The sequence below is a fragment of the Neopsephotus bourkii genome, unplaced genomic scaffold, assembly GCF_033783945.1.
Source record: "Neopsephotus bourkii isolate Nb327-2 ecotype Australia unplaced genomic scaffold, CSIRO-AGI_Nbou_v1 NB_1792, whole genome shotgun sequence".
Lineage (NCBI taxonomy): Eukaryota > Metazoa > Chordata > Aves > Psittaciformes > Psittacidae > Neopsephotus > Neopsephotus bourkii.
In genome coordinates, this window is record NW_026902266.1 from 3,075,518 (window position 1) to 3,097,143 (window position 21,626).

Here is a 21,626-nt window from a genome sequence, read left to right on the forward strand (position 1 = left end):
GTGTTGAGAGCTGCGGAATGAACAGTTAGTACCAGGCAGTGGATCTTGGCTGCCTCAAGACCTTTTGCTTAATGTTTTCTTTGGGTTTCTGTTTGGTAGTGGCTAGGCAGAGCCCCTTCCTCAGGGAGGTGAGGGATGATAACCCCTGCAACACTTGCAGGGTGGGTGCTGTGGGATGGGTGCAGGAGGCTGTGGGTGTCAGAGCATTCAGGGTCCCACCTCTGAGCTGTTCTGGTTCCAGCAGTGTCTATATAGGTTTGTTTAAAGTATTCTTTTCACTAACAGCTTTGTAAAGTCTAAAAGTCACTGCGTTAAGTGGGGGAGAAGTTGAAGCTTCAAATTGACTTTCTATTGAGATGCAGCACAGGTTTTATATATGACAGGTTTTATTCTGTGGACTCTCACTTTTCTGTTTTCTAGCATGCTTCCGTCTCACCCATGCTTAATAGTGGAAATCCTTACTGCACAACCTTTAAATGGTTGTAGGTCTCAGGAAGTCAGTTTTCCACTCTATTAGAAAGGCACCTTGTCCTGAGCATTCTGCTTTGAGCACTTCATATCCTCATGGTGTGTGTGTTTGTCCCCTCATGACATGTTATGAGCAGCAATCCTTCTTGGAGTGCCTCTCCAGCTTGATACTCCTAGCTTGTGCTCCTCAAATTGAAATATAATTACAGCTGATCCCTTGTTAGAAAATCAAATTAAGTACAGCCTGTTGAGGGATGGCAGCAAGAGAGAAAAGGCTGTGAGGGTCTTGTGCATAGTGATGCGAGCTCTCTGAGAGCTGGTATTTGTGAGAGCGATTTAAAAGGAAGGAAGCTGTTAGGACTCAGATTTCCTTCTCTCAGCCCTTGAGTATTGACTTTTGAGATTAATTGTTGACTCCTTGCATAGAGTCCAAAAGCCTCAGGTTGAGTATTGAGGTGAATACTGGTGTGCCTGCTGCTGGTGAGGGTGCCCAGCTGGTGAGCCTGCCTGGCCCACCTTCTGCAGCTGCCCTTGACTGTGGCCTTGCAGGAGAGCGGCTGTGTGTGCTGGCCCTATGCTAGCCATCCTGCAGCTTTAGTTGCAAGGGGTTTGAATGGTGATGCAAAATCTGATGTGTCCTTTTTCAGTGGTACTCTGGAAGAGTGCTATGGCTGGGCTCTGCAGAGTGAAATGTGCCTATGGCACTGGGATCCGTCTCGGCCACAGTGAGGTTTGCACACCACATGTGCATCTGGTGTGTTAGCATAGTGCATCCTAAATAGGAAAAGCAACAGGAAACTTCTAACGACTTTGCTGCTACTAAAAAAGAAGAATAAAGGGAAATAGTGAGCTAGCAGATACAAGACTGACCCATGGTTCTGAGGCCTTTTGAAGGTCTGCTTCACTCCGCCCCCCATCCTTAAGTCATTCTCAGCTGTGTTAAAAGTCCCAAAAGCAGTCTTAAAGTCAGAACCAGTCCTAAAGACAGAAACTGTGCTTTTTACTTTCTTAGTTTGGTCAGTGATGCTAGGCTGTTGAAAGATGGAAGTTTTCAGAGGACTTAAGGGGCAGTCCTGTTTCTCAGAGGTTTTGTGTGTCTGTGTGTGTTTATCTTTGGAAAGACCTTTGTGCTGACAGTCATCCAAACATCAAGGATTTGTTACCCTGGAAGGTTCCGATATTGCAACATGTCTGTTGTGGAGAACTTTCTCTATAAACTGTGTTTCACATAGCAAGTACTGCACAGCAATTGTCATCATCCCTTGGAAGCAGGTGAGTGGATGTTTTCGTATCTGGGAAACTTGGCCATTCTAAACTTTAGTTGTGTCTCACAACTGTGCTTTAGGAATAAATGTAAGAGTGCCTCTATCTTCTAGTATAGTTCCCTATTTAGATGTTATACTGGTTCACTGAAGTTTATAGAGGGAGGGATTTGACATGAGAAAGGTTTCCCATAGGGGTGTCCTCAATACTTGTGCTGCCTGGTGACACTGCAGCTGTGTGTATAGCAGACTGCTGCTCTTAGCCACATCAGTTGAAATGAAAGCACCAGTGGTAAGGATGGGGAGAAGCACATTCTGGTAGTGGGGGATTATAAAATAAGCTGTTACTGTACATGGGCCTTGTGGTGGATTCTGTGAAACAGCTTAACACAGCTGCATAAATGAGAAAAACATCCTGGGTATACAAGTGACCTTACCAAGCCAGTACTGCTTCAAGAACCCTGTTCTTACTGAAAGTAACATTTCCAGCTTATATGTGGTTTCAAGAGGTTTTGCCTTTGCACAGCTTTTCTTTATTCTCTTTCCCTGAAGCCATTTCAGTTTACTGTGAGTTTTCTTTTTTTAGGACTTATTATTTTTGGAAAGAGTTCTGGAACATTTTGTGCATATGGTCCTCTGTAAATGTGCTGTTGCACTGATTAAAGCTGAAAGTATGAAACCTAGCCTTTCTGATGCAGTGTGGCAGGGGGAAAATGCTGAAACAATACTTTCCGAAAAGGAAAAAGATCACCAAAATCAACAAAAACCCACCCCAAAATAAACCAACAACCAAACTGAGAAAGACTGTGAGATGTATTCTCCACTGTCCCCCAGTCTCTGCTTTCTCCCATAAATTGCATATATGCTGGTATGCTTCAAAAAACCAAAACAAACCAATAAAAAACCCAGGAAAAATCCCTTAAAGCAGATCCAGCACTTATTTTTGTAATAATTGGTTTCTCTTCATTCACTGGTGACATTATCTCACTGCTGTAAGTATTAAACCTGCCATGCATTGGAGTCGTGTGAATACCTTTTGAGCCTGCTGTGCATTTCTGTTCGGGCTGCAGAAGGGAAGCAGCTCATACACAAAGGCTTGCACCCAACTGCTAGCATGGAAGGGAAGTAGACAGAGAAAGGAAGCGGTCCCTGCTTTTAGCCCACAGCAGAATATGCTCAGCTAACCTCAGGATGACTTCTTGAGGAACATCAAGTAGCATAAGGAGGCAAGCAAGGGAGAGATGAGAAAGCATAATCTAGATGCGAACAGAATTTCAGACTAATAGGAAGGACAGAGAGGAAGAGGCTGGGGAATAAGCTATGCAAATCGGTGAATCTTGCAGGTTTATTCACTTGGGTTATGAATGTTGGTATGGCTTTCCCAGTTGTAAGGGACTGATTATCCAGTAGTGAAAAATCCAGTTTCCTTTCTTAAAGCTTAGGTGTGTCTTAGTAGGGCTGAAGAGAGTTAAGCACGTACTGTTTATCAGAGGTTAAAATGTGTTTCAGAATTTAGCCTGCCCCACAAGCTTCTACCTGAGCAAACTCTAATGTTCCCTCTTGCAAATGGGATTTCTGCATCACCAACAGTTGCATTGGTGTTAGAAACCTTCATGGAAGAGAGGAGGTGAAAGCTAAACCGAGATATTTATGTGAAAGTAACAGCTGAATTTTCAAGTCACAGGCCAAACCCTATGGCACAACTGAGGAATGAGAAAGGAAACCCAAAAACTCAGGTTCCACTGGTTGCAATTAGGTCTTGGTTTGCAGGAAGATACATGCTGATTCCAGTTTCTGGAATTAGCAGCTTGGTCTGCCCTAGTGATTCCTCCCTGTAACAGGGGCTATGTGCAGTTCAGCCCTCTGCTTGATGCTGTGCCTGTGCAGAAATCTACCTCTTTAGAATTCAGAGATGAAAGTGTGAAATTAAGCTACCAAACACAGATGTTCTAAATCATCTGGTTACTGGGGGAGAGGGCAGAGTGTTACATGGCTTTTGTTTGTTTGTTTGTTTGTTTGTTTTAACTTTGTGGCCAGTTTAACTGAGCAGTTTAACTGAACTGTGAAGTTATTCCAAAATGTTAAAAATATAATTCTGTTTCTAAAAGCTTTCAGTGCAACTGGTGTAGCTAGTCAAAGTAAGTAGAATTAAGGGCTTCTTTCCTTTGCTGGCACCTAGACTTGGTCTTTTTCTTATGAAGTGGCCAAGAGGATGACTTGTCTTAAAGCTTGACTGCTCGCTGAAAGTAGACAAGAATAAACAAAACCAGCAATGAAGGGTGAAGTTTAAATCCTCTGAACCACAGTGCTCATATTAGATCCCACCTGCAGCGTGACCATGAGGCAAGAACAATGCTTGTGCTTCACCTTCAGAAGGAATGCTGTGCGCACCCATCACTCATCCTGCTGGCAAGATCTTGGCTATGTGCATTCATGAGAGAGCAAACAATTTCTGAGTATTATTCTGTGAAGGGAGAGCTGTATGGATAAAACAAAGACTTCCGATATACATGAGGATTGCCAGAATATCATTTTGGCAAGTGTCAAGTGTGGTGTTTAGAAGCAAGCCAGAAGCATTCCAAACATATTGAACACTTCCCTAAACAAACTGAAGTATCTAGGTTGAAGACCTGGTTTCCTGCAAGGGTGACACAGGACACAACTGTGCCAAGCATCTTGAGCAACCGGAGAGCTTCAGACTATCTGCCCCTGACATCTCACGTCCTTGGTGCACCAGAACTACTTGAATCTGGTTTTCTTTCATGTCTTCAGCATATGACCTTCCAAAGATGACTTTTCCATGGGGGCCTAGGAGTCCTGCTGTCACAAAGCAGGGGAAAATCAGAAAATGAATCATAATCCTTGGCAAATGTATGCATGCTTTCAAAGGGAACTTGGATCAAGTGATGTAAGTTGGCAGCTTCTGAAGGTCTAGAAAATAAATGGGCAGAGATCCCCAAAGAGCTTAGGAAATAGTCCTGCCATGTGTGAATGCACTGTCTTTGGAAACAGCTGATTGTGGTTTAAGAGTGAGTAGGAAGTCTGGCCTGCATGGTTTCAGTGGAAGCTGATGTCTGCTTTGGGAAGCTCATGTAGGAGTGAACTAGTACTGGTGCAAGCAGGGCTGGCCATGTGCAGTGAGGAGAGCTCATGGTGAAGTATTGCTGGGAATGCTCCTTGATGAGAAGTCTTTGAGAAAGAGAGTTGGGGATGGCTGTAACCTGGGAACAACAAGTCCTTTTTGCTTTGTTCATAGCATTCCCTAAGAGGGTGTGTGGCTGTTGACTTTGTGGCCGTAGAGGACAGTTTATTTTCTTATCAGTATTTGTAGGTATTTTTCAAAGGGCACATTAAAAAGAAAGCAAAAAATAAAACCCCAACCCCTGTTGACAGATGTACTGTTAACAGAAAAGAATATCCTCTCCCCCACTTGCTATATTTGTGGGAACTACTGGCTATAATAAATATTATCTTTGAAAACATCTCTGTTTAAACTTAATCCTCCCATAACCCTTCAGCCTAGGCTGTGGCATGTGAAAACGGATTTGAAGTGTCCTCACTCCATATGCTCGTGCTACTGCTGGCTTCTGCCTCGTTGTTTCTAGGACCCATTAAAGAAACAGCTTATTCCTTAATGCTGTGTGTAAACAGGAGGAGTCACTTTGATTCACATGAACCTGTGAATTGTTAAGGTATCTCCCCGAGAGTATGTCTCTGACAAATGTGTGTGTTCTGCAATGCACTCCAGTTAACTTTTGGAGGTGGAGGCCTGAAGAGTTGTTATGAAAGCTGCTTCCCTCTGAGCTGTAGGTATAAGGAATGTGCTAAAACAAGAGTCGGCTTTCAGAGAACTGAATGTCTGTCTAAATAGCTTCCTAACCACCAACTCCCCTCTGGGAAGAAAGAATACCTTCTTATCTAGCCAGAATCTCTTTTATCTTCTAATTTTGCTAAGGAAAAGTCAAGGCTGGGAACAAGTTTTGTAATTTGGCTGAAGCCTGAGGGGGAGGATCCTCACCTCGCAGGTGATACCTGTGCCCATTGTATCCTAACAATTCTGAGGGGTTATCGATGCTATCTTTCCCTGAATGGTTTTGCTGCCTTTGTGTCTCCTTCACATCCCACACCAAACTGGGTCAATTTAGTGGGATGTTCGTGTAGGCATAACAGCAATTTACAGCATTCCTTATGGGGCAGCCTCTGAAAAACACCTGATAACATGGGACTTGAGTGACTTGGTAGCTGGAAAGAGATGAGAAACTGCCTGACTTCAGAAGACTGGTAAGAAACAGTGCTGTGCTTTGGAGCAATCTATTAGTGAACTGAGGACAAGCAATAATTGATATCCCCTCCCCTCCGAAGATATTATTGGTTTAGATATCTCTAACTTGTTGTCTGGAGACCAGAATTGGACTGTTGGTTTCCAGGTGCAATCTTTGGGAGAGGAAAACACCTCTGGGGCAAGGTATCACACCTCAGGCAGCTCAGCAAATTCTGTGATGATTGCATGCCCTCTTCCATACCTTCCTGCCTGCTGCTGTGTCACCCAGCAAGGGCAGGGAAGGCCACCTTTAAAAGATACCTTGGAAGTTTGTTATACTAATGAGGCTTAATTAAATTGAAATGGGGAAGACAGACCTGTCTTGATCTAATCAGAAGGGCCATTTGTTGAAGATGGTGTATTGCTTTGACAGAGCTGTAATTCAGTGTCGAGCAGCAGGCTCCTAGAAGAAAGCAGCCAGCTGTTGGCCTGGAGTATAAGTTAGATGCTGGCCTCTTTCCATTGAATATGAACTTTAAATCCATGTGGGAGATCTGACTTTGAGAGGAGAGGGCAGATGTACAGACTTGGCTTTCTTTACAAAGGACTTTTTTTTTCCATGGTCTAATTATTGCTGAAGGAATTCCAGCAGGTGAGTGGCAGCATTCTCACCCCTTTCTGCATGGTAGGAGTTTGGTGAGTAAAGCCTTGGCTCCTTGTCTGTGGAAGGTATAATAAATCTATGCTACAGGCATAGTGGGATAGCTTCACTTCTCCCCTTCCGCCTCCAAATGAAGCAAGAAACAAAAGGAGCAGACACAGAGTTTATTGTAGCATCAGCTCCAGACTTGCCACATGGCAGTTTAAATGTCATCTTGAAATGATACTTCAAGGCAGGGGTGTATGCAGACAAAGAATTCTTCTTTGGTAGAGACTAATTGACTTGAAAGATCCAAATTGTAAAGATAGCCCTTTTGTGAAGTGAATATGAGCACAGTAGTGACACAGATCTAAGGAAACTGTCTTGTCACTAGCATGACTTCCAGGTTTAATGACAAATTGCATATTCCCTTCCATAATGCACCTTCTTTCTTTCCCCTGAGTAATTGGAAATGTAAGTTGTAGCTGTTTTGAGTTGTGTGTTTCTCTGGTCATTGCTGGTATGTTGAGTTCATCTCAGAAGTACTTAAGGATCTGAAAGTCATACAGCTTTACCTAGTAGTAGGAGTATTAGCATAGGTCTCCAATCTGTTTTCACAGTTAGAAAAGGGTATAATATCCACCTCTGCACTGCTCAAATATGTTTGGAGATATCCAGAAGTTCTGAATTTCTGTGGGAAAGTTGGCTGAAAAGAAAACCACCCCAAACCCTAAATTTACCATATGAATATACCTTTAAGTGAAGAAGCTGTATCTGAATGGGATTTCCCTCAATTAAAAGTGTTCCCGTGGTCAAGTGTAAAAACTCCATTATTTTCTGTGTTGTTGGTTTATTTTGTTTTGGTTTTGTCCCTTGAGAGCTTTAGATCTTTGTGTAAGGAATAGCATAATATAAGTGTTGAAACGTGTCTCCATGTGGTTTTGGGGAGTGGGTCTGTTTCAAATTTTTTTTGTTGTTGTTTGGGTTTGGGTTTTTTTTTGGGTGGGGGTGGTTGGTTGTTTTTTTTTTTTTTACTCCAATCACTCACCCAATTTTTTTATCTAACTTTTCTCCTTCCTTCTTTGTAAAACCAGTACACACAGATTTTTAATGCCAACTTTCATTTGTGAGCATTGGAGTTACACATGGCTGTTACTGATCCAGGTCCAAAATTACCATTGGAGGTCTTGCAGACTAAAACCATTCTAGCTTTTGGGATATGTGTTCTGCTGAGTCTTTTCCCTTCATTAAGGGTTGGAGTTCAACTTTGTGCTTTCTTGATTTCCCAGCTGTGCTTTGTGTGTGTGTACGAGTCTAGTTTTGTTGTGACAGTGCCTGATAGGCTGTGACCGAATCCCTCAGTCCTCAGGTATGAGCAGTGTCACATCCTGCAGTTTTAATTGCTATGCTTTGTACTGTCAGAACATTATATACCTGAGGTTTGGGAGCTGGTTTACATTCCTCCTCATGAGCATGTGTTTGCCTGCCTGCTCCCTGGCTGTCAGGATTGTTGTGCCTCTCCAGGTGGCTGAAGAAGCATTTAGTTTATTTATCCTAGCTGTAGTACAGCCTGCTGCATCTTGGAGATCTTCTGAAAGGTGGTGGGGGTGTAGGAAGGCTGGCACTCTTGAAGTTATTTTGAAGTAAATTCTCCGGATGCTATATCCTCTGGGGTTGTCTTGAAAGAAAAAGCAAAAATTAATTGTAAGCTAGGCAGCCTTCACACCTGAAATGTTAGAGGGTGAGTGAAAAGTAATGATCTCTCTATAATTCAACACACTTTAGTATTTCCTATGTGGAAGATTGCCTTTTCTGCTCCTATTAGCTTGGGAACTGTGAATACTTGGTAGATTCCTAAATGACAGAATATGCAACAGATTGTTCTTGTTTGTTTCTGAATGTTTCTGAATTTCCCCTTTCCTTCCCCTCCCCAGATGTCGTAGGTGTTTGCCTCAGCACTTACTGTTTCTTGTCTTTGTTTTTGTAGACTGAGGTGCTCCCGATCAACCAGATCTTTCAGGAATTTTCAAAAAAGAGACTTTGGTGGGTAAAAGATGTGCCATGGAATGGTAGCACCAAAGAGCAACACAGGATCATCTCTTGCCTTGACTAGACATGGGTTATGTCTTCTGCTAGTTATCTTTGGTACCTTTGTCTTGGAATCACAGGCCACAGGTAAGTGAAACCTTTGCGTACACTGCAGAGAGGAGGAGATATATAAGTATGGAGGTGGCCTTATATTTTTATGGGGAAGCTGGTGATGGTTAGTGCATTTATACCCATCTTTTGGTACTTGTAGGAAAAATTCCATTGCTGCTTGTTAAGCAGATGGCAGTGTTTGAACTGAAAGTTTTATATATTAGTAAATAAGTGGTTTTCCTTTACTCTGTAATTTTTTTCCGCTCCCCTTTTATCATTTCACTGCAGTGGGAGCACTTGGACCATCTCAAGAGCAAGGACCACATTTTAGCTGAGTGAGATTTTCATGTAGACAGTCTTACCTATATGCCCTGTAGCAACTGTTCATGTGAAATAATTTTGAAAGCACTGACTGTTTTCAGCTCTTTCCAGAGCTGATTAATCTGTTCAGTGTTCCCTTGTGTGCTACCTTCTGACACCTCAGCACCTGCTAACTGCACCCGTCTGTTAGATCCTCTTTTGCAGCTTCAGTTTTCCCCTCTCCCCTTTCTAACTGTTTGATATTTATCTAATGGGCAAGTGTTGTGAATAATGTAAATAGCAGCGTGATGGGATGGTATGTAAATGTCAGAAGAGATGAAGGGATCTGCCTTTTAGAAATGAGAGGAAGAAAAAAGTATACTGGATGCTCACAAGGTGTCTCATGATGTAAAGTACATGCTTATTTACCCAGTATACCCTGAAATGTGTTTTCTCTCAGACCAGCCTTGATGTAGCTTTTGTCTGTAAAGAGATGCCTAATCATAAGTGGCCGGGGGTGGAAGAAATAACTGTGTGCTCTTGCACAGAACTTTGAAGGAGGTTAGTTCCAAAAAGGCATGTATGTTTGACTTCAACATCTGTTGCAATGCAGAGCATTAGCTTGCCTTTGAAAAGAAAGTTGAGTTCTTGACATACTCTAAAAAGTCTTACTTATTTGACATATCATGGCACCTGAAAATGTCTCATGACCAATACTCCTCAGCACCAATGAAGCTTGAATTGGCCTCTGTGTGGTAGAGGAGAATAAATGCTAGTTGCCACATGCACTCAAAGCCAAGGTTATCCTACATGGAAAAGTCTGCTGTTGCTGAAAGCAGGAGGAGGAGCTGATCTCCTTTGAGTATTTCTGGCTCTTCGAGTTGGAAGGGAGAGGCTGCTGAAATTGGTATCGCAGACTTGTATGTCTTTCTGGCCTGATTTTGGCTTCGTAGGTAATGAGAGGTCAGGAGTACACACAAGAGAGTGACAAACTGTCAAGAACATGTAGTGAGAGTGGGACAAGGTCTTTTTGGATCTGGTCTGTCCTTGTTTTTTTCCATTCTTGCTGTTATTGGTGATAACGTCACTGCCTCATTTCAGATACAAGTCTGTCAGATATGCCTTCCAGCCTGGGCCTGGAGTGCACCATCCCTATCTGAAACGCCTACTGCATTTTGCAGCACATTCAATTGAGTCTGTAATCAGTATGCAAATGCCTTGTGCTGCATGGGGCTGCTGCATGGGGAAAGGCAGCCACAAGACTGGCAAGCCTTCTTAGTATCATTTTTGAGGCATCAGGTCGCATTAACAAAAGCACTAGTCAGAAGACCCAAAACTCTTTTCTGCGTTGTTTCCCTTTCTGTGTTACTTTTGCTTTAGGACCTGAAACCAGCTGTGGAAAACTGATCAAGGCAGGTCATCAGCTAAATAGGATTATAGTGGCTGGGCATGAACCATTTCCTGAAGGAGAAGTGAAAAAGTGAGTGCATGTGAAGGGGAGCCCAAGATCATAGCAGAGGGCAAGTCATGAAGGGGAAAAACATCCTAGGGATTGTCTTGCTGGGGAGAGCTTCCATTCACAGGTTTTGTGAGAGTGGGAGGTATCAACCCAGCTGCTAGTTGCTGGGAGGGATGGGGGTGCTCAGTGATGTGTCATGGGCCCGGGGAGCTGCACCTGCAGCAGCACACCAGCCATGAGTAACGCTAATGAGCAAGTCAGCCGTGGAGCAGAGAGCCAGATGGAGAAACAAAGAACACTAGCGAGGCACTTGGAAAATCATCTTTCCCTCGTCTTTGTCTCCCACCATCTTCGCTTCATTACTTTACACAGCAAAATCTTTTAGAGCAGGCAGAGCAAAGCAGTTAACATGAACCAACAGATTCTATTAAATCTCTTGGTGGTAATGCTTATCTTGAATAAGGGGCCAACGTGACACGCTCACAATTGCTACAAAAGCTGAAGAATGTTCTCATCAAAAGACAGACAAGCATGGAGGTAATGGCTGGCTCAGCTCTCAGTGAGAAAGCAGAGCTTGTGATTCATATGTTTAAAGCCGTATGATGTATATTGTATTGCAATAATTTTGCTGTTTAGAAATTGTATTGCTTGAGTTCCAGGAGGCTTAGATATATTCATTTTGTGTGCAGGGATGTGTTCTCTTTGCCACATGTTTAATGCAGAGGGCAGACTCATTTCCAGTCAGCAAGCATCTGGTCTGTCCTCTGGTAATACATTGATTTTTATTTATGCATGGATTTTAAAGAAAAATCTTCAGTGTGTTGTCTTAAGCTACCTATCCAAATATCCTGGAGCACCATGGGATGAGTATGATAAGTTGCTTAGTCACTAAACACTGTAAAATTTGGAGAAACTGCTCCTTATTCACAGGAAGATATCCATGAATCCAAAAATAACCACCGCACATATTTTAACACAAAACAAGTGCGGCATTTGGTGATGGGCAAGCAATAAAGCTGTGTCAGAAGAGGAGGAGATATGAAAACTTCAGTGCTGTTCAGAAACGTATTTTGAGCCTTTATTGCTGTTTTGCCTTTTCTTCCCCTGTCTGGGAAGTTCTCCAGGATTAGTTGGAGGAAGAAATGAAGGAATATGGAGGCAAAGAGGCTTGGAAAGTAGGGACCTAAAATACTGATGCTTAGATCTTCATTGTGTCTTCCGTTTTCTTTTGACGGTTTATTTGGGATGTACCCTCATGAAAGAGCCGAGATGCATAGTGGATAGAGGTGGGGAATTTTTTACATGTTGGAGAGGAGCAATAACACTCATATTACTTTTCTACAGATAATGTTTCTCTGTTATTTCTTTCTTGCTGTCTTCCTCCGTTCTCTGGCCCTTAAGGTTATTCTCAGGCTCTCAGAGGCCTTGTGTTTATATCTCATTCACAATAGTCCTCCTATCTGGCCAGGCTATTTTTGGAAGGATAACAATGGATCAGAATAAGTTGTTCATTAAATTTTAACATGTAGTCTCTAAAGTACTCTGAAAGCTTCCTATCATTTGTGTTCCAAATGATGTAATTTGTGTTGGATTCATAACCAGCTGTCAGAAACATATAAAAAAACAGGTTGGGCCTTTCATTATTGATAGTAGTGTCACCTGGTCCTTGGAAATGCAAGTAAGGTTGTTGATAGAAGTATTAAACATACCAAATTAAGCAAATATTGATACCCATAACGGAAAGTTTAAATATTAACCCTTAAAAATTATTATTAAGGCAGGCTGAGTGAATCTAAGTCCACTTAGGTTTTAGCTGCAGCTTGATTTGTTGGCTGATCACATGTGAAATGCTATAAAACTAGCTCTTTAGTTTTTGGGATTGCCATTAAATTGATAAATTGGGCTTGAATAAACTGAAACAACTTCATTCCTGTGTGTTGTCTCTGACGCAAATGCAGCCGATCTGCCACTTGCTGTTCTAAGGTCTTTTCAGTGCCAAGGTTATTCTGCACAGCTCTTCAATACCACTGGTATTTGTTTGCATTGCATGGAGCAGCTTGTTAGAGCACACTTCAGCCACTGAACATGTTCAGACTTGTTCCTGCTCTTTGAGGATCTGTGCAAAGCAGAGGTTTCCTTTGTCTCTGATTATGCAGCTGTAAGGAAGGCGTTTGTGCAGCTATGGATGAATTCAATGGTCATGCAAACAAGGACACTGTAACATTGGATGGCCAGACAGAAATGTGGAGAGGTGTCATGCATGAACAGAGGATCAGATGTTGATTCTAACTTCTAAGCTTCATTTGATTGTTGGTTTGGAGAAATTATAGGCTCAGCTCAAAAGAGGGTGTAGTTCTGCATGGAAGAACTACATGGGCAGAGATTTAGGGCAGCCCTGCGGAGAAGGACTTGGGGGTGTTGGTCAATGAGAAAATGAGAATGGGGCGGCATCAGTGTGCCCTCACAGCCCAGAAAGCCAACCGTATCCTGGGCTGCATCAAAAGGAGTGTGACCAGCAGGTCAAAGGAGTTGATCCTGCCCCTCTGCTCTGCTCTCATGAGACCTCATTTGGAGTATTGTGTGCAGTTCTGGTGTCCTCAACATAAAAAGGACATGGAGCTGTTGGAACAAGTCCAGAGGAGGGCCACAAGGATGATCAGGGGACTGGAGCACCTCCTGTATGAAAACAGGCTGAGAAAGTTGGGGCTGTTCAGCCTGGAGAAGAGAAGGCTGCGTGGAGACCTCATAGCAGCCTTCCAGTATCTGAAGGGGGCTATAGGGATGCTGGGGATGGACTCTTCATTAGGGACTGTAATGATAGGACAAGGGGTAACGGGTTCAAACTTAAACAGGGGAAGTTCAGATTGGATATATGGAGGAAGTTCTTTACTGTGAAGGTGGTGAGGCACTGGAATAGGTTGCCCAGGGAAGCTGTGAATGCTCCCATCCCTGGCGGTGTTCAGGGCCAGGTTGGACAGAGCCTTGGGTGACATGGTTTAGTGTGAGGTGTCCCTGCCCATGGCAGGGGGGTTGGAACTTGATGATCTCAAGGTCCTTTCCAACCCTAACTATTCTATGATTCTATGGAGAGAAGGGGAAGCAGTTCCAGGTGCAATTCCTCCTCTCAGTCCCTTTGGAGACTTCAGTAAGGGCAGAGTGGTACAGAAGAGCATGGTGAAGAACTGTGGAATAATAGCCAGGCTGCAAAGGTGGCTGGGAAGTGGTTGCAGACAGACCCAGAACTGCACTATTCAGATTGTAATATTCTTACTGTTACTACACTGATCCAGGCAGTGATATTTAAGCAACTGGTTTGAAGGGATTAATAGGTATTTCAAGAAGCCACACAACTCGTTTATTTTTAACCAGTTCTAATGGTTGAAGTATGAATTAAAGCTGTGTGGTGTTTACCTACCTGCTGGATTAAACCACAGCAGCATAATAGTAATCCTGAATTTTCCCTTTGTCTGTCCTAGGTTGGCTCAGCGAATCCAAAGGACCTGCATGTGAGTAGACTTATATTCACTGCTGTAATATGAGAAATGAGTGTGATGTTTTACTGGTTAATGTAACTGGCTATGAGCTAGGATACCCATCACACTTCTGTTGTGTTGAATATGCTAAGATCTATCTCTGTTTTCATTCTTGTCCATTGTATTTGGGAGAGATGACTGCCCTCAGTTTGAGAGAGGAAAGTCAAGTTTGTATGTTTCACTCTGCTTGACGGGTGAAGTAACTTCAAGTTACTCAAGAAAACACAAATAAAATAAATATTTCATTAAAGCACACAGAGAGATGCTGCTTGTGAAAGTTTTGAGAGGCTGCCAGAGAGGATTGAGAGGACAGAGAGGGCAAGCTAAAGCAAAACCCACGTTGTTCCCTTTAATCAAGAAAGATGAACATCTTATCACAGAGCATGACTCTGGATATATTCCACTGGACATTCCTGCTTCCTGCTTTCCATTTCCTGTGCTTGGAAAGAGTCTAAAGTCTTTCCAGTGGGCATGTTATCAATATGTGTAAATGTGGGAGGACTGGGAAGCATATTTGGCTTCTGTATCTGTTCTAGCAGGAAAATAAGCTGCAGCTTGAGCTAGAATGAGACAGACACAGCTTGTAACAAGCTGTGGATAGTCAAGAGTGATTGATTGTAGGGAGCTGAAGGCACTTGAGTAGCAAGCTCAAAAGTGCTTGTACCTTTGTGAGAATAATTGAAACTCAGTGACAGGAGCATGGCATTGTCTCAAGAGGTTGTACCTGCTTATCTGTGTGCACTGATCTGCATCTAAAATCCATTTTCTTTCTAATGAACTGAAACCTCTGGGGAGTGTTCATCTTCCTCTGCAAGCAGAAATTCCCCTAGGGCTCTGCTTTTACAGAGCGTTGTACTGGAGTTGGAGGACTGGTGAATTGCTTGATTCCAGATGCAGTGGAAGGGATTTGAAGTAACTCCTTAGGTATGGGGCTGCTTAGGTGAGTTACAGGATGTGCTAGGTGGATTGGGCTTGTTGAAGAATAAAATGAGCTTTTTGGCTCAGTCTAGTACAGTGATCCTTTTATTATAGAATGGGGAGGAGAACTTCTGGAGTTCCTGTGCTGAGAAGACTGCCAGACCTCAAGAGGTGATGGGGATGCTCTCACACTGCTGTGTACTCTAGCCTGGCTGATGCTTGCTGGAGGTGCCTCCTGTGTTCCTTCTCTGTAGGGCCAATGTTGTGAATGCAAGGATAAGTGCATTTATCTACTTGGTGATAAAGGAAGCATTTCAAGGGAAGCAGAAGCCAAAGAACTGAACTGTAGGGTACCAAAAGAGCATCTTTATTTCTTACAGGCTCAGCATTTTAGATCTAGCCAATCATCTTAATTCTATGGGTAAAATTTTTCTTGTTTGAGGTCAGAAAGAAACATGACTAATGCTTTACAGATACATCTTTTACTTTTCAAAGGGAGAATCATGTCTGATTTGAAAAATACTGTAGAGATAAGCATTTCTGGTGGATGAACATCTTGAATCTTCAGCTTACAGGTAGGGAACAAGCATGATAGGCCTGATGCATGCAGAGCCATACCTTGTAAGCCAGAGGCTGCTGCTGCTTTTCTGGCTTGAAGGAACATTTTCTGTGTCCTGAGAAAAAGCTCAACATGGTGTGTAATGCGTTTTGTGTCAGACGTACCCTTAGGTGTCAGTAAAATTGTCCATCAGAGAATAAAACTGTTTTGTGATCCTACCGATTCTGTTGTTGCATTCTCTTTTGCTTCTTTTTCATCAGAGAGATCAGCTGCTGAGACAACAGGTGAAGTTCTTCTGGCTTAGGTAGAACTAGAACACTTTGAAGGAAATGGAGGTACCTGGAGACTCTTAAGGCATGGAAAAGGACTAGAAGTGAGTGGAAATTTTTAGGAAGGTAGTAGAATAGATTGAAGGTGAGTAAGGATCAGGGGAGAGTAAGATCCTAGGAGAAGAGGGGAACAGAGCAGTGAGGTGAAGGCTTCCTCAGGTGGAGTTGTGAAAAAGATCTTGGTGGTTTAAAAAAACAATTAATTGTTTGGTGGTTAAGTGTAGTGTAAGCCCTGAAAGAAGGTAGTATTTTTGCTGTGCAAGCAATTCAGAATGGTTGAAAAGAGTATGGCCTTGGGAGGAAAAACTCTAGTGGAAGTGTATATGGGTGTGTTTGGTTTTTTATTTTTGGTTATTTTTTGTTTTGGTTTATTTTTTTAATACATCAGGATGCAGGATATGCCTTCACAATATCATGCTTTCAAGGCTTTTCCATATGCAGCAGGACTCGCTAAAGAGACACTGACAGAGTTTAAGAATGTGAGGGTTATGAAGCGTGTGTGCCCTCCAGGGACTGAAGCTTCAAGGCATGAATCTCCTCAAGGCAGAAGCAGAGGAGAGTGAAGATGACAGTTACTGGAGCACTGGCTGTGTCTGCATACAAGTGCTTTCACATCATGGCTGGGGATCTGGTGGGGAGAGAAACTGCAAAAGACTGTATAGCAACCATATGTGTAACAAGACATAGGGAGGAATTTCAAGTGGAGGTTGCTGCTGTGTTTAGAGAAATATCTGTGACTTTCTCAGAAAGTTCTGCTTTTCTTAGTTTGTGTTCAAACTAAAGAGTTAAAAGCTACTTTGCGCTCCCCCATCATCCTGCATTTATTTGGCTGCTCTACCCACTGTAGAGGAACCCTTCCTTGTAAACAAGATAAACCTGTTAAAGCTGCTAGACCCTGGATCCTTGTCAGCACCAAGGTATTTATTGGTCCCTGCTCATGTGATGTTTTCCTGGTGGGTCCTGTGTGTCACCCTATGCGTGGAATGAAGTTATATCAGAGGAGGTTAGGGACTTCTGGTGATGCTTCTCTTCTAGACCTCCAGCATCCTGGAAATTGATATCCAGGAGACTTACCTGATGCTGTGGAGACCTTTAGGAGCATGCTTCCTTTGTGTCACGCAAAGCTCACAGCTGTTGGTTTATCCTTGCTGGAAGAGAAGTGTGTTTTTATTTAATGTTGTTTCCTCTGGCCCATTCCACCCCTATCTTCAGATCAGCTAACTTTGAAACTCAGAGTCCTGGGGATGTACCTGCTGAGTAACCGGTCTCCGGTACTTGAAGGTTTAGACCTGCTGATGTGCTTTTTGGGAAGAGCCAGTACTGTCAGAGTTGCGCTGAGCCACATGTTATGCTGCAGCACATCTTTACTTCTCTTCAGCACAGGTGAAGGATCATAACTGTAATGCTCTGTATTATCCTAAAGCTAGCACTTCCATTCTGTTGGTGGTTTTCTTTCCCTAGAAAAAGTAACTTTTGAATCCTCCTGGAGATTAGCCTTCAGGTTTCATTGTAAACACTTTTTTGGGCATAGTTAACTTAGGTTGTATGATGCTAATTAAAGATAAAGGTTTTGTCATTTGAGTAGTTAGGTTCAACTGTGACTTTATCTCAACTGAGGAAATTATTCATTGTTTTCTGTGTAAGTTGAAAATCCTGAACACAGTCGCAAGCTGCAATGAGTTTGCCTTTGAGTGCAACTCATAGTGAAATTCATTAATATGGCAAGTTTGTTTTTCCGCTTGTATACTTTTAGTCCACCATTTCTTTCTCTTTCCCAACAAGCTAGTTTTGTTGCAATTGTTGTGGTCAGCAGCCCAAAGCAGAAGTTAGTCTTGCTGCAATGTAGAAGTATGATGTCCTTGAGCTGCTGTAATTCTAACCTTCGGGCCTTTCTGGTTTGAATTTCTTTATTTGTGTTTACTTCTCAAATACTTAAATGTTAGCTTTAAGTTGATGGGTTGCACTTCGGTGGCTGTTTCCCCCATGGCATTTAGTAAGCTAGACTCCGCTTTTGGAATAGTTGGGAGAGATGTACAGTGCTGGGAGAGTTGAGCTATCAGTGTTTCCTGGATCATGTTTGGTCCCACTTTAAGCAGCTCTTTCCAGTCATGAGCTGATTCTGTGTAAGAGTTGAGTTTGGATGAGTAGTGGGGGGAATGGCATGAGGGAAAGGGGTGCAGCCTACCATCTGGTGTGCAGGTAGGGCTGCTCTTATCATCCTTGATTCTTGCTGTCAGTAAAACCAAGAGAGACTGATAGAAGCTGCTAATTAGGTTTGTTGCGAGGAGATTCATTCTCTTGACTGCAGCCAGGTGAGCAAAGGTTTGAGTATTTTACTGCATACCTCTGGCCACCTCCCAGTTGTTTGAGGCAGGTTGGGAGTATTTCACGCTTGGCTGTGTCAGGTGCTGTGGAGAGACTTGAGAGGATGAAAATGAATGTCTGTTCTGCATCCTATCCCAGCAGGGAAGCATCTATTGCTACGTCTGCTTCCATTCGTTGAACTCTTAATTAGTTTCTTGAAGTGGAGAACATTTTTCTCCTCACATTGGTTGGTTACTAGCACCAAGGGAGGTTGCCTGCAGAACAGAAGCTTTTGTAGCTTTAATTTAAAAATTATTTGTATTTGATAGCAGCATTTCAAAGCTGCTTGCCTGTGTGCACCCTGCATAGAAGACACCGAATACATCTCCCTTTCCAGAGCAGTCTGTCACCTTCTTTCTGTGGGAATAGAGGTTGACCTCTTCATTAATGCAGATACTTCTCTATAGGTAGAAGTTCAAACACCTAAGCAGCAGTGGGATGACTGAACTTCCAAGGCGACAAGAAAAGAAAAGAAGTTCCTGTTTCTTTTCTAGCAGAAGGATTTGGGCTCTCACGTATTATTTCTGTAGCGTTAAAGTAGCTTCATCCACTCTCATAGTAAAGTGGGAATGACTGTAAACACAGCAGTGTTAGTGGAAGGCAAATGTTGTTTCAGTCTTAAGCTTGATTTTCCAGTTAAGCTGTATTTCACCTAATGTAAAACTTAGCTTATTTACTTCTCGACCGTTGTGGTGATGGTCTCCCTTCAGTTGTTATGTATCCTGTGGTGACAGGATGAAACCTCTGGCGCCTGATCCTATCTCTGACCTCCCCACAGCAACTAGTTTGAGTTGCTTTTGCAGGGAAGCTGGTGGCTCTCCATCCCTATGGAGTAGCTTTCTCCATGGGAGGGATTCCTCCCCAGGGCTAAGCTGGTTCATGGGGTTGTGAGGATAGATGTATGTATGTCGATCAGTTTCTTTGAGCTCCTCTGTCCCAGTATCTGTTGAGCCCAGTTGAATGACCAGCTGTAGCAATTCTTACTGCTGTACAAGTTGTTCAGCAGTAGCAAGAGTGCAGTTGGGGACCTTCTGCTTTGCCTTTTTTCAAGTCTTCCCTGAGCCTGTCTTTGTTCTGGTGCGTTTGGAGAGCACAAGGCCATGGTGTACGGCTGCTGTGCCCCGGGCCTCCACCCCACACGCATCAATTCATCAGCTTGATCTTTCCACCCCGGCTCCTCAGGAGGGTCGGATGGCAGCTGTGGCTCCTGTCAAGCATGATGCCGGGCAGGGAGCTTTAGGGAGGAGAGTTACAAAAGACCCAGCTTAAATTGTCTGTGTAAGGGCACAGCAGAGGCTCTGTCATGCAGGCCTCACCTCTTGTCTTCTGGTGCTATGGTTGTAATGACATTAGCATTTCAAAAAGGGGGATTACCACAGCCCTCTGGTTCTGAGGGGAGGATATTTTGGCTGTTATTTGAAAAGCTGCTTTCTGGCCATCTCTCCTTTTATTTTTCTTGCATGTGGTTTCTGAAGGGTTGGGGAAGGTGGTTGCACCATGTTAATAGTGGATTCTTGCTGCTGTTTGTTGGCCTAAATGTGGCTGGTAGATGTCAAGTTGTCACATTCTTGCTGTCACAGTTGACAGCACTTTCTTGCTGATTTGGAGAAACTGTCTCGAGAACTTCCTAATGGAAAAGTTAAATTAAACAGCCTATGTTGGGGTCACAAGTGTATGATGAAGTATCCTGAAGTCATGCTTATAGGAAGAAGTTAAGGTAGTTTGTCTTGTGTATTTCAGCCAAAGGAAATGGGCAGCACACACCTCTTGTGATACCAAAAAAAGCACTTTTTCTGCTCAGGCACATGGTTTTGCAGTGGTTCCTTCGGAAAACGATGGTGTTTTTATAAGGTGGCCTTTAAAAACAAAAATTCCTCTAGTGAAACTAAACTGACGCTTGCAACTCTGGTGCGTTACTGTCACCTCAGATCAATGTGCAGCTGATCTTCATTTTCCACTGAGTTCATTTTCTCTTTCTGATGTTGCTTGTGCTGGAAGTTTGCATTAAGGCCCTGTGTGCACTGGGCCCTAGTGGAAAATCCCCATAGCTGCTATCTCCTCTCCAGTTCCATTAGCTGTAGAAATGGTGGGTCAGGCCAGGCAGGTTGGACATCTAGTCCCTGGGGGAAGGGAACAAAGGGAATTGTCTTGTTTGCCTACCAGAGATAGGCAAGAGTACTGTGTGCAACCTTTTTAACCATATGTGGGTCCTAAAATTAGTAGCTGACCCATAGTATCCGAATTAGGAGCTCCTTGGCTTGACTGTGTGTGCATGGTTGGAGGGTGTGTAGCAGAAAATGGTGGTGGTTGCCTGGAGCCTTGACCTGAGTAGTATTGCTAGTGCTGTGTGTATTGAAGTGCTGAATAAGAAGGGAAAGGTTTGTTTTGAAGAGGTGTTATTAGATGCTTAGGTTGAAGTCTTCATACGCCTTAATCTTTGCATGTTCCCATAAGGACTTGCATGTTCATGTAGGGCATAGCTTACTAAGTGGCTTCCCAGAGCAGTGCTGGTTGAAGTCAGGGCTTTCCCTTGCTCTGGGTGCTGCTGAGAGCAGCCTTGGGCTGGGACTCCTGAAGTGAGTCCTGGCTCCTGTGCAGAGACAAACAGCCAGAGATCAGCTGGAAGAGCTGCATAGGTCTTTGAGAGAGGCAGGCCTGGGCCATAGATAAGCTGTCCATCAGGGCATCAGGGAGGAGCAGAAGTACAGTTTTCTCTGTAAACACAGTGCGAGGTACTTGGTGTGCTGAGGAAGGGAGGCATTTAACTTTTCCATGTGAAAACAGGAACTGTGGAAGGCCTTCCAGGAGTGTGGTGGCTGCTGACGTTTATTCAGCGTATTTCTAACTCTGCCAGTCTCCAGGCCTGTTCTAAGCTGTGTATTTCTGTAGAGCACACATCTGTCCATAAGCTTCAACAAGGATGGAGTCTGTGTCTACACAGTAAGATGTCAGCAAGGATGGTGAAGCTTTTGGGTGCCCTGTGCCTCAGATGAGCTGGACAGGAAGCACAAAGCAGCAGAGATGCAAGTCTCTATGGTCACTGTCTTATCCTGTCCCTTTTTCTGGTTCTGCAGATGCACCAGCAGACACAGCTGTGCAAATCTGCCTTCTTTCTCCTTGGAAAGTTAGTCACTGAGTTGCTGTGCAACCAACTCTAGTAGCACAGGCTTTTGAATTTGCATTTAAACTAAGCTGCTGTGCATCTTTGTATGGCTGGTTTTGGGATGTGTGAGTTCCCGCGTCCTCTTTTCAAAGCACCTTTTCTGGTAGTGATGTTAGGAATTAGATATTCAGAATAATGGTGGAAGCAGGCTGGAGAGAAAACTGTAAATCTGAATGTTGTGAATGGAAAACCTGAGAACTAAAGAATGCACAAAATGACAAACAGCCTTGA

The 21,626-nt window shown here is 43.3% G+C and overlaps 1 protein-coding gene across 7 annotated transcripts in view; it reads left to right on the forward strand.

Moving 5' to 3' along the window:
• SUSD6 (sushi domain containing 6) overlaps window positions 1-21,626 on the forward strand; it is a 93,511-nt gene that overhangs the window by 41,015 nt on the left and 30,870 nt on the right. For 6 of the 7 annotated variants that reach the window (XM_061380329.1, XM_061380330.1, XM_061380327.1 and 3 more), the window contains 2 exons: window positions 8,619-8,806; window positions 14,006-14,035. In XM_061380329.1, the coding sequence (XP_061236313.1) occupies window positions 8,686-8,806; window positions 14,006-14,035 (151 nt within the window). In that variant the 5' untranslated portion in view covers window positions 8,619-8,685. The remainder of the gene's footprint in view (window positions 1-8,618; window positions 8,807-14,005; window positions 14,036-21,626) is intronic. The other variant, XM_061380333.1, reaches the window with a different exon arrangement.